We start from the raw sequence: 13440 nt of genomic DNA, 5'->3' as shown, positions 1-13440 counted from the left end.
AACTGCAGTGAAATAGCACTGCTCTAAATTACGATAAAAAATTACTGGGGAATCTGAACTTGGAATATTTTCCAAACAAAATCTTCCCTTGGATGATTTCCAAGGAAATCAAAAGCCTTAGCATAACCTACCAATAGTTACCTGCTGAACAAGGATTGCTGGATCGACCTTCTGAGCTACAAATGCTACAAAGCATTTTTCATCCATTACATCCATACAAAGCATTTTGCATCCATTAGCAGGTACCTCCCTACTTTTGCTTCTACTGCAAGGGTCAGGTTCCCAGAGTTTAATAAGCCGATCCAAACAATGAGTACCTGAATCTTGCCAAAACCAAAGAATTGACTCAGACACCTTAAACTGAGTTTGTGCATGAGCACTTTACTAGTTGCTGATAACTAAAGTCATCAGCAAATGGAGTTACTCCTACTTGTCTGGCAAAGGGGTGCTGTACAGTAATTCTAACCTGGGCAAGTGTACTGCTTAGACCATAGATAACATGCTTAAGAATTCAAGGCACTGGGAATAAAAAAGTATCAACAGCCAATGATTGCAGATTTAAGCCATACAAAAATAGCTTCTGAATTCCTGGTGGCAGACAATACATTTTCAGTTGTGTAATGGGTTGGCACATTAAGACTCTAAAAATGATGGAAGAGAAACAAAGGAATTTGGCTACCAAGATAGTAATTTGTGATCATTTAAAAGACCTCTTAAAGCCCTAGGCATCACACTATATTCAGGAAGCGCTTCCTTTCATAACTCTTCAACAACAGCAATACAAAGCTGTTATATATACAAATAAATACAAATACAAAGCCAGGAAAACAACTTACAGCAGGATCAGGTATACAACAGGAAAAAGGAACACCACACTTCTCACGACTTTTGCTTTCACTGCTGCAATTAAAGTATATGTTGAAGTCCCAGTCATCTGGACCTTGGGCACCACAGCAGTGGTTCTGCAACAGATAAACAAATGCTTAACACTTGGAGACATTTTATAGACAATTTATCCACTGAACAGCTCTCTGGAATGATATTTGGTCATCATCACCCCTTTCTTAAGGCTGCAAGGAATCAATAGCAACACCAGAGTAAAAAAAAAAATGAATAATCGATACTGTGGCTCTATGAAATCAAAGAAATGCATTTGGCATAATGCTCTTGGAAATACATGTCAACACAATGAGAAATTATCATAAAAATTGTCACTTTAAATGTAATTACCCAATGCAAATCTGTGTACATCCATAAACAGTGCAACAAAATAGGTCACATGGATGCCTTGTTCCTCACTACTTCCACATCAACCAAAACTGAAAGTTATAGAAAAGTTTCTCTAAATATGTGATTTGACCCTTAAATCTTCATAAATCAACAAATTTTCTCCTTGTTTACTCTGAAAGAGATCAAAATATTCATGAATACTTGCTTTCTTTTAAATTAGAAGATTTTCATACCCAAATTAACTGATACATTGTTAGTTCAATGGTTGGTCAGCTCTAGAATTGTTTCACACAAGTTTCTTAACCTAAAGAGTGTAATTTAATTACCATAATTACAGGTTAGGGAATCCAAATATTTCAAAGAATGTTTAATTCCTGAAACTGATGAAAGTTAGTTTCTCATTAAGTTATGCTTTGCAGTTTACCAGCCTGGTTACTTAAGGGTGTAAATCTTTCGCCATAATGTATACTTAATATGTTATATCAAACATTTTCCCGGTACCTCATGAAATTCCCTCCTCTCTTAGGACATCGCTAGTATCTGTAACATCTCTTCTCTGCCCACTGCTCATCGTCACACAACTTGTATTGACCTTTCTGTGAGACTGCCAAAACTTGAGTGAGTCAGTAAATGGATTCAGAAGTTACCAAGTGGTGACAGACACAGACGTGAACAGAGCAGAACTGTGTGCACCTACTTTTCAAAGGAAATATGACAAAAAGGAGCTGAACAGAATAGTCAGAATTGAAAAAACAATGTTAGGTCACATGCGTTTATAGTGAAGATGAAGAACGGGTTAATTTTTATCTTTCTAGTCCCTCCTCCCTCACTCACCTCCACCACTAAAAGGCCACACAACCACTAAACATGCTGATCTACTTTAGTAAGATAGAGGCTATGAGGACACTTACAGGCGTGAAAGTAAGGTAATTAGCCAGAGTAAGGAGCAGCCTACAGAAAGCTTTCTGGGTCCCAAGACACAACCCATGAAAGTCCCTAGAAAATGGATTTCAGTGAGGCACTTAAATATAGTGGTGCACTTTATCATTGAGCCCTTGCAAAGCTACACTTACTAATCAGTGTTGAATACCTTTTCCTCGGTACTTTCAGGTACAAATCAATGACAGGCTGATTCAGAGATTCTGATCTTTGTTTTTTCAGGTTTCTTCGATCATTAACAAGGCTAGTATGCTCCGTTTAGAAAGTTCAGCCTTTTAGTTTCATTGAAAAGTACTTAACTGGAGTTCAAATGTAAATCAGCTTAGCACGTTTCCCTGGGAGACTGCAATGAAACTAACCAGAAAAACAGAAAGAGTAACAACAGCATAGACAAAATTGAGACAGTTACTGGTGTTAAAAGTGGCCAGGATCATCTCTGGTGCCCTTGGCCATAAAGCAAATAGCACTGAAAGCCATCCAGGCAGCTTAGTAAGAGGATAGTTTCATGTACAATATTAACGCACGCAAGAGTGAATTAACAGGATAAATAAAGCTGCTGGCAATATATAACAGTTCAAACTGACATCCAGTCTAAAACCAGGGTTTGCTATCAAACCAAGCTGTGAGCACATATTTAACCATGATCTCCTATGAAAAAAGAAAAAAGACATAAACAACCTTTTTTAAAGGGGAAAATATATATAAAAAACCATCTTTTTACCTCTTTATAAAGTACTCACATATGTATTCTGTTTCTCTCCATATATATAGATACAAATAAATAAATAAATAAAATCAGAAGAGTTGCCCTCACTGGTTGTTTCTTGAGGAAGACTGGAAAAAGAAGCTAACTGAAAGCCACCAGGCCCTTACCAGCACAGGCCTTGCTATCTCCTGGTATACATCATTGTCTTTTAGTAACTGTGTATTTTAGGACCACAAGGGCATAAAACTGTTTCTGTCTTCCTTGACTGCATGTACTAGCTTCTCCCAGTTAACAAAAATCCTCTTTTGCTTCAAGATGAGGTGCTTCTCAGAAAACAAAAGACTCTCTTACTATATCCCTGTACAAGACTGCAGTGCCTCCTAAAACAAGAGTGCAGACAATCTAGTCAATAGTTCATTTGCACAACTTTTCCAGGGTGAGCAGTTTTTGTTGCTCAGTTTTTACTTCACCTGGTGCAACACTGATCAGAACAGGGGAACAAAAGTCAAGGTCAAAAGGCAGGTGGATGCTTGGTAAGTTCCCACACATGCACTTAGAAGGGCACTGTGTCTCAGCAGTCTTGCCTCTCTGATGCTTTCAATACAGAAACAGCAAAACTGCATTTCTGTCACATGGCACTACTATCTACAGGGTTTTATAAATCTGTAGAAACTACTTGCAATGCTGTAGAACACAAAGAGGATGACTGCCGTATCTACGTATTCTCTTAGAACACACAGGAAAAGTGACAGGATATGAACTTACTATTTTCTGTAGCGAATCAATGAGGTTCTGGAGGTCAATATCATCTCGGTAGGACTTAATGTTATTCTCAAAGAACTCCTTGACTCTGTCCCTCACCCAGTCCTGGAACAAGACAGCCAGAACTGCCACTGCCAGCTCCAACAGAAATATAAACACAATTGTTCCACAAAACTGTGAAAGAAAAAAGTCACAAATTAGAGAATAACTCTTTTGAATACATCCCCATTCCAACTCCATAGCTTCTTGGACAGTTCCCATTTTTATATATATTTTTTCCAGCTTAACTGTTTCTAAATCTAAAGCAGGAAAACCTCAATACAAAAACAAATGCTTAAGAGATTTCACAGTAGTCACTCAAGTTCCCAAGTTTTGTCCACTAAATATTTAGAAGAGATTAAGCTTTTAAGGGATTTTGTTCTCCCCAAGCCACAATATGATCTCCTTTCAGTAACTCCCAACTATGTTCCAGCACATCATATTTTGTGATACTATATATCCAATGTTAGATTCTGAAATACATACCATAAAAGCATCACTGCAATAGCTGGATGAGGAAAGCCAGACACATCTTCCAGGAGCAGGGAGGAAATAATTAGGTTTAAACCTACACTGCTTTTAATACCGTTCATTCATCACAGATGCTTGTCAGGGCAGTAAGTTCACCACATATGTTGTCACAAACTAAATGCTGTAAATTAATTTTCATCTGTCCCCCAGGTTCTTCACCCATCATTTCCTACTTTCACATACGTAATAATTCCCTCCTATAACAGTGATACTTACAAACTTCAGAAGGCAGATGTTTTCTCTCAGTGCTCCTACACAACCAGCAAATCCCAAAGTAAACATCACTATTCCCACCACTAAGACAAGCACCACTGGGTCCAGACCATGAAGACCGGTCACTTTTGTTAGATCAGACAACACACCCTGAAAAACAGGATAACAGAAAGATGACCACTATATACATTTTTCATTTAACATTCCTTCTGAATTGCCACGATTTTTACATGATTCCAAATGAACTGGTTGCAAATCCTTGAGCTTCCAAACAGTAACCCACTCAGACAAGTTTGGTCACAGAAGCATTATTGATAATACCAGTTTTCTTCACACCAGCAAAGGAAGTATTAACGCAAACTGAAAGCTATTAATTCTTTTAATAAGCAAATCCAATACAGTATAAACTTTTCAGATTACATTCTCCTACGTCTATCTGCCAAACAAGCTTCCACAAGATGGTGCCAAAAGCTCAGTACTATCACTGAGTATTCACCTAATTTCAAGGCAAAAGGACCAATTATTTATATTAATTTGAAATGCCTCGATCAGGAGAAGACCAAAGTCATTAAAAATAAAAAATCTTTCCAATCCTGATGTTTAGGTGGCAGATAGGGAGAGAGAACACTAACCACAAAGAAGGATACGGATGATGTAAGGGAGAGAAACAGGATTTTGATTTAGTTTTCAAGTGAAACAGATTTTTTCTTTTCACCATTTTAGTTATTACTGAGTAGTCTTTCAAGGGCTTCTCCAAAGCCTTCCCCCCAAAAAAGCAGAAATATAGTTTAAGCATTCCTTTCTCACCACAAATAAAATCCTCACAACAACAGAAGTTATCCTCTTCCAACAGGACACTTGCAATATACTTAATTTAACAGCAATGTTTTATTTTTTCTTCACTATCTGGAAATGCCTCTTATCTGTATAGCAATCTTACCTATTAAGCCTGTCCACCCAGATCTTAGGACAGAATTTCTGAGTCTATGTAAGTGTAATGCTAATACAACAAAGCAGTCATCTTTTCAAAATTATTTTAAGTTATATACCAGCTACTGTTATAATCCCATCAAATACATATAACACAAGACTTTACAAACACTTTACAATTACGTATTTACCTAACAAAAATACTGTATTGGAAATAAAGCATTAAAAGAAAATGTTTACATGGAGAAAAACTTCATCAGCTGATGAAAAGACACTGGTTAGCAGTACTCTAGTGATACGCATGAGTTTGTCTTCTTTCATAGTGTGGTTTACAACAGATCTTATTAGAGCCGTTAATTTAGTGATAGCAAGAAATAGGGACCTGGTGTTCGTGTTTTGCTTTGCTTTTTGTTCGTTTTTAAATCAAAACTGACTGAAGAGACAAAAAAGTAATTAAACAGTAGAGTTCAGGAATGCCTTGCCACTGGCTGGTGACTGAGTTGAAATATCCTATTAAGAATTGGTCATGGTTTATAGATTTCCCAGTATTCAAAAAGTCCTGGGAAGCAAAGGCATTTCTAGTCAGCGTCATCAGTGGCATTGTCATCCTTACAAACTGAGACCTCAAAGCTAGCTACCACGCTTGGTCTAGTGGGTAAACCGGAGTGCCACCTAATCAAACTCTGGCCTCAAAAACCCTTGTCTCAGACACTGCAAACAGGGAAGATGCCAAGACGAATTCAGTATCTTTGTACAAGCAGTAAGCTATGAAACTAGTCACACGAACATGAATAGGATGCTCAAAATTTCACAGCTGTTTCCAGCTATCTCCTTCCCACACCCAAACTCAAGCTTTTCTCAGACAATCTCACTTGTCCAAGCAACATCTTTTGTAGGAAAACTTCCTCTGATCAAAGGATGTTATGAAGAAAAGTAGGCAGGAACTGGGCTCTATTATTCACCCTCAGATGTTGGTTCACAAGTCCTCATATTCACATTTGATGTTTACAACGTTCTCTTTTCAAAAGAGCGGGGGGGTGCTAACAAAAGATGTTAAGTAAAAAATCCTGAAGGAAGAAAGGAAGTCAACAAGAAAAGTAATTCAAGGATTTAATTCAAGGATTTTCCAAAGACAAAATTTTTCAAAAGTTCAAAGACACTATCTTACCTCACTCATGTCTCTAAGGATGGTTCTGCCTGTATCATCTGACTTTCCCCTCTCTCCCCACCAACAATCAGGATTCCAAGATATCACCGATATTAAGACAGGCCAAAGAACTGAACTTGTGGAATTATTTATTTTCAAGGAAAAAGTAAATTCTTTCAATAAGCAGGTAGTTCAGCCTCCCCTTCTTCCCTGACCACAAGGCTGTTATTCCTACCTTGATTTACTTGAAATAAGACATCAGAAGTAGAGCTGAATTGCCTTTTTTCCAAAGAAATTCCAGGGCTGAATTTTGTATATTAAACAATGACACATCAAGTTTCATTAGAAGTGACATCTGGTACTAGTGCAACAAGCAAGCGGTTGCAAAAATTGGTACTTATAAAGCCCTTTGCAGAACAGGCCACCCTTCCCAATAACATCTAGATTTCTTACAGGTTCTTTTCTCATGCAGTGCTCATTCTAAATGTGTGCACATCAACAGAGACAGGAAACTGAGGCATACAGAAATATGACCACTGACCACTTGCTGAGGTCAGTGTCAAGAAAATTGAAAAATAAAACAGTCTTTAAGTCTTCTCAGTCATTTTTAACAGTGAATTAGGAGTTCAATTGTACATGCTTTGTTTTCCATTTCTTTTCACATTTGTAAGTGCTATACCTCCATCTCAATTGAAATACATCAGCAACAGAGGGCAAATATTGATTGCCTTGAAAAAACTTTAATACAGCCCACTAAAAGATGCCAAAACAGTTACAGTCTTGAGGTACATTAGTACAGAAGTTACGAAACATCCGACAAGGACAGCTGATTTTCTTACACTTACATTAGTTGGGCATTGATTGTCACCGTAACACTGTCACTGACTTACAACACAAGCTATGAGCATACCTTTAAACAGTTTACATGCGTACAGATGCACAGAGATCAGCAGACGAAAGAATAAGTAACCTATAATCATAGAATAAGTTGCATTAGGCTCCACTGTAGCAGGCGGGTCTTTTCCAAAAGTGGACATGGTATTTCAGTTGCAGTCCCCAGAGTAACAAGCGCTGTTGGAAGTCTCCTCCCCCGGCCACTAGCCACATCAGTGCTAATACAGCCCAGCACTCAGATGGCCTCCTTTGATATGCAGGCAGGCTGCTGACTGATACTCAACTTAATGAGCAGCCCAAGGTTTCTTCCACACAGAACTGCCTTCCAGGCAGTGAGCCCCCACCCAGCCTCTACTAATGCATGAGATTACTCCACCCTCGGCATGGGATTTTAAAAAAAATGAAAGTGCAAAAATAAACTTTCACAAAGTTCCCATCAACTCATTTTTCCAGGCTCTCAAAGTCCCTCTAAGCAACAGCCCTGCTTTCCAGCAGACTGCTCCCTTTCCCTTTATCAGTCATGAATTTGCTGGAATGAAGTCAGGCTGACTTGTCTCCAATTCCCCAGATATTCCTTTGTGTCCTTCTTGAAATGGTTTTATTGAAAAAAATTCAGACATGATGACTGTGTTATTTTGATTTTATTAGCAGTTTATTGCAGTGACACTCATTTCCTCTTAATGATTTTTGCAATGCTTCTTGGACACGGTACGAACATTGATCCAGTTTTTATTGTGTAGACTTAATTTTGTGCAGAAACTTTTACATGACTGTTTGGAATAGCAAAGCACATGTAAAGATGATAAGAATAGGCCAATTAGATCAAAAAACTTGAGACTGTATTAGACTCATCAGCAAACAGATAATGCAAATCAGGGTGGTAACTTATTTTTCTTAAGTTACTTTCAACACTTGACACAAAACACCATTCTTCTTTTGATATATTATCAGCTCAGAGACATACACAGGACTTAAATCCAGAAAAAAAGAACACAAATTAATCTGAATTGTAGTCATACTGGAAAAGATGACAAAAGAATGAACAAAGCAGTTAAAGGGACCCAATGTACTTCATGCTGCACTAAGAGACAGGATGTTTAAAGTTCTCCCACCACCTTTAGTTTATCTTTGGGTTTACCACTGCAGCACAGCTTCTGGAATGTTTTTCTTTTACTTCCCATCTATTGTTCACTGAGACTTATCTGCAAACACACAGATCCACACAGGCACATACAAAGACTATGACTTTGTGGCACTAATATGAAAGTGTCCACATAGAAAACTGGCATGAAAAATAACATACTGATTTCATGAGCCATTCAGAAGTCTAAAACCACAGGAAAAGCTTTCAAGCACTTATTTACAAAACAGAACAGACAACAAAAACAGTTCAGGCAAAATTTAAGAAAAAACAGGAAAAGTCAACAATTTTACTGAAAGTAAAAGCATTACTAATGTTAGCATACCATAAAGGACATTTGGCAAATGGAGCTAGTCGCTTCCAATCCCAGATATCATATGCACTTCTCCACAGAAGAGTTTGTACAGAGGAGATTGTAGGAACATGAGAATACAAACTGAAGACAAGTTTGACACCTTCCGTAAAACGCCTTCCATAAAGGATTGGAAACAAAATCCCTTTATAACAGAATAGGAGGTAAACGCATTTGTGCATGGAGTCAGTCTGCTTATTATGTATCAGTGATATAGCTGTGAGGATGTGTGCATACACACTGGGAGAGAGGAGGAGAATAAATGCATCGGCATTAAAATCATCATAAAACTTGAACTTCCAAGAAGTGGGGAAATCCCAGAACCTCACTATATGTGGACAGTTTCTCTATACAAGTGCTCTAAGGCAATGTTACACTACATAGGTAATGGAAGTGTACCTCCTCAGCAGCACAACTCAGTGAGGGCATCTGCCCTCTTCTGTTAATTAAAATGCAGATTAAGTCTTCCAGCCATTGTCACTTTTTCCGTACTGCATGCAGTTACAAAGCCATGCTTTTACATTTGTAACAATGGAGTGATCCATTCACTTCCATGCCTACACTGCCTCTTCTCTTGTGAGATGAGAGTTCAGTAGGTACATGCCTGCAGGCTTCCTCTGACTGAGGAAGTTCTTCAGCTGAAAGAAACCTTACCAAAATAAGCGTTACTTGGCTGGATCGTGTTCCCCAATTTTGTTCCTCTACATGGTCATACAATCACTTCTGCAACTCCACAGGGAGTAAAGTAAAAGATAACAGACGGACTTCAGATGGAAATACTTCAGAAATATGATCCCAGAGATGCATTCTAATTTTTTATATATATAAAACTTTTACATTCCTTTCAACACTATTCATTTCAAATAAAAGGAGGTGGGGAGAGAAGTGTATTTTAGAAAACATGTTTTCAAGAGAGAACCATTCCATAAAGACTATTCATAAAGATTATTCATAAAGATTAAAATCTTTAGTTCTCTTCAACCCTACTCTTACAAGTCTACAAAGAGGTCTAAACATTCAGGACACAGCTTAATACCCAATCGTGGGCAAAAATGAAACTCCAACTAACTTCAGTTTAGATCATCTGAACATGGTCCTGAGCTCTGATGCTACATTTAGTTCTTGGTGCTTCGTATCTACCCTTACCTTTTCACTCCATGCCCAAAGTCCAGCTGCGAGGAACGCCACACCAGCTAGCTAAAGAAAAAAAAAAGAACATTAGATCTAATCAGCGAGAAAACACATTCTCAAACACTTAGCCAGTAGCACTGTTGCTCAAGTAGAATAAATATTGTCTGCAATCCCAGATAATAGTAATGGGGCGTTCTTCCACATGAGTCGCTCTTAGAAAGAAAACCTAGAATACTTTTCTTCTATAAAATTCCTGCATTGTACGAACTACTTTTTGACAGTATTTTAATTTGATTATTCATGATTATTTGAGAGGGATACATTAGATTCCGAAATATTTAATGCACTTTGAGGTCATTCTGTATTTAGTCATGTTATAGTACCACTCCCAGACAGCAGGCATGCTTAACTTTCCATAACTTTGGTGTCAAGACTCAGATTAGACTCTTCCCTAATTACATACAATTTCTCATCTTTTTGCCTTGTTTGAGCCCTTTTGAATTAAGTTGAAGCAATGGTCAATTCACTTACTTTCAATAAGCAACAAATCTAATGCATAATACACAAACTCCACACCAATTCACATGCTTGCATAATAAATACTTCTGAATTATATTCATCCAAATTAAATGAGATCCTTGTCCTAATCTTGTATTCCATTTCTCCATTCTCAGGCAGTTTGTTTTTAATATCCAATTTCAGCAATCAAGCTAAAATGACCTCTACACACTGAGGGCCATCATCACCCTCCACCCAATCAATTACTTAAAATGGCATTCTGGCTCGAAACACCCATGTATCGAGTCCACTGTAACCATATGAACAACCGAGGTTACTCCCCCCACACACACACACACACCAACCAAGCCTACGTGAGCATGACAAGTAAATCCCTTTAAAACACCCTGAAAAGGGGATCCTTTCTGCTAGGAAAGGCAGTGCCTCCCATGAACTGAATGTGCATTATAAACAATTTCCTCTAGCACAAGCAAGAAGCAAAAAAATGGGACCCTCCTCCCCTCACACAACAAAGTATGTCTAGGTTTGAAGTGCTGCTGGGTTCACTGTCTGCTGCCTCTAAACTGCATTCGGGGTAAATAAAGCTTCTCTGAGTGCTCCATCAGGAGGTGGGGGAAAAGAAAGCCAGGAGGGCTACACGTGTCATCATCCATGCCATTCTGTAAAGATTACAGAAATGAAACAACTCTGTCTGTGCATGCAGTAAGCCATATGGTGGCGCTTAAGCACACAGATGAACAAACCAAACCCACAACTAATACGCAGGAAGAGTTACAACTAGGCAAAGCAGTGCTAAGTAAGTTAAATTTCCAGATGTTGCTTAATAAATGTCCTCTTCAGACTGGCTCTCTTTCATAATAATTACCCTCCTAAATAACCTGGAATGGATTCTTATCAAGTACATTTTCACTAGCATGCTTCATTCTCATTTCAACACAAACATTGCTCTCTTTTTACAGAGTGTTCAGTTTCACAAAACACTATTTTTGCAGAATTATTTCCGTGAGCACCCATGCAAACTGCAAGTGAAACTGAGTTTATCAGCAGAAATATAAGCTTGGTCTCACAGAATTAACACGGGTAAATCTAAAACTCAATCCAACTAAGATATAAGTGATTCAGAATTCTCACCGGAAGCAGCCAAAGTACAAAAAGTTCCTTTAGCAAAAAACAGTCAAGTATGACATTTTTGCTGAAGGAACAAAGACACCGGCTTCCATATTTATAGGTGAGATTACTTACTTGCAAATAGGTTGTCTTTGTAAAACAGTGGTTACTTACCCAAGTGAGATTTCTTTGATTTAAGTACCATGTGCAAGGTACTTAAAGTATCCCACTGAAAACTGTTGTAAGAGATCATGGCAACAAAAAAGTTAGCACAATCAAGTATACTCAATACGGAACTCTACAGAGAATTAGCCCGAGGAAGATATCCTCTCTGCTACTCTTGCACAAGGAGGCATTCAAGTGACTGCTGTGGGGCAGACCAGGGAATGGATCCAGCTTGAGCTGAAAAGAGTTTTAACCTTCATCAGCTCACTGAGCAGGCCACATGAATGGGAGATCAGGCAGCTGAGAAGTAGCAATGCTAACTTAAAGTGTTCCCGGGGGAGAGTGAGCAAGCCAGCTAGTTCAAAAGAGAAGCATGTAGAAGTTTGCCTTTCACTAGTATCTGAATAACTTTTAAGCAAGAAAAATGACTAGACTACCCAACTCACTTGTGTCGTTGAGTCACTTATGAGATATGATGCATAAAAGGTTGGATGGAAACATACACAAAGCAACTCGACTGTACCCCTTTGAACAGGAAACTAAATTAACAACCAGCGTTTGATCATTTCCTGCTTTAGAACTGAAAACTCCACAGCATGAACACACCGCATTGAGCTTTAAGCTCTGCTCACAACAGGTAGAATACTGACGCCAGGTCCCAGACACCAGACAGACAACCACTTACCTTAAACACTACCTGCTCCCAAGCACCCTTTGAATTCCTTTAACTATGCTATGAGGATCACCTACAAACAGAGAACTTAGCATCTGGTTTGTTTCTCCTATCGAGGTTGTAGCTGAACACAGCTCCAGCAGTAGGACCCTTGCACACAAACTGCGTCAGCCTGTTTCAAGGTCCAATTAGAAGTTATGGGAATGTATTCCCATTGAATTCAGTTTCAGCACACACAAAATGTTACTCTTAAGAAAAACACTTTCTCCAGCCCCTGGCAAATAGTATTTGACATCATAGCTCCACCCACATCGGACTAATCTGCAGCCTACAGCCCTTCCTTCCTTCCTATCCTTGTCTCTTTCCAGACTTTTCCTCTTGGGGTCAAGAAACAACCTGATGGTGGATTCTTTCCTCTTCCTGGCACAACCCTGCTGTTTTAGGTGTTCCTGAAATACAGCATAAGCTGCAAAAGCCAAGAAAGCCTGATATAGCTTAGTTGTTCTCTTACTTTTCAAAAATAAACTCTGGAAAATAATTTCAAGCATAAGAGATTTTTTTTGCCCATCATCTTCACGTTCAGCACAAGGCCACTACAAGTCTCCTATAGTACGAGTGAAAACTTTTTCCCCCCACCCAAAACCCTTAAGAACCAGAAACAAACAAAGCTACAGAGAATTAGAAGATAAAATCAAGATGACAGCAACTGAAACCTATTTCACTCTCTCCCTTCAATTCATTAGAGGGGCAATGAGTTTACACACAGCCTAAATGGCTTCAGAAGACAAAACCACATAATCCTTCACTCAAATAGCCACATCCTGGCCAACGTATAATCCTTGGGCTGCCCCAAAGAGACTTCAGCTGCAGACAGAAAAGCAACTAAGGCACTTCCTTTTACTCCAGAGGCCTTCTAAAGCAAAAGCCAAAGGCTCAGAGCAGCACCGCACAAGGCAGGGCC

General features: G+C 38.7%; 1 protein-coding gene across 5 annotated transcripts in view; it reads right to left on the bottom strand.

Annotated features, from left to right (window-relative positions):
• Nucleotides 1-13440, bottom strand: part of TSPAN14 (tetraspanin 14) — a 40254-nt gene that overhangs the window by 7274 nt on the left and 19540 nt on the right. For all 5 annotated transcript variants that reach the window (XM_080596419.1, XM_080596420.1, XM_080596416.1 and 2 more), the window contains 4 exons: nucleotides 10031-10081; nucleotides 4424-4570; nucleotides 3641-3811; nucleotides 837-962 (listed from right to left, as the gene is read on the bottom strand). In XM_080596419.1, coding sequence (XP_080452545.1) covers nucleotides 837-962; nucleotides 3641-3811; nucleotides 4424-4570; nucleotides 10031-10081 — 495 coding nt within the window. The remainder of the gene's footprint in view (nucleotides 1-836; nucleotides 963-3640; nucleotides 3812-4423; nucleotides 4571-10030; nucleotides 10082-13440) is intronic.

Source organism: Anser brachyrhynchus (assembly GCF_964034855.1).
Source record: "Anser brachyrhynchus genome assembly, chromosome: 6".
Lineage (NCBI taxonomy): Eukaryota > Metazoa > Chordata > Aves > Anseriformes > Anatidae > Anser > Anser brachyrhynchus.
Note: the sequence above shows the minus strand (reverse complement) of the source record. Positions and strands in the feature narration are given on the sequence as shown.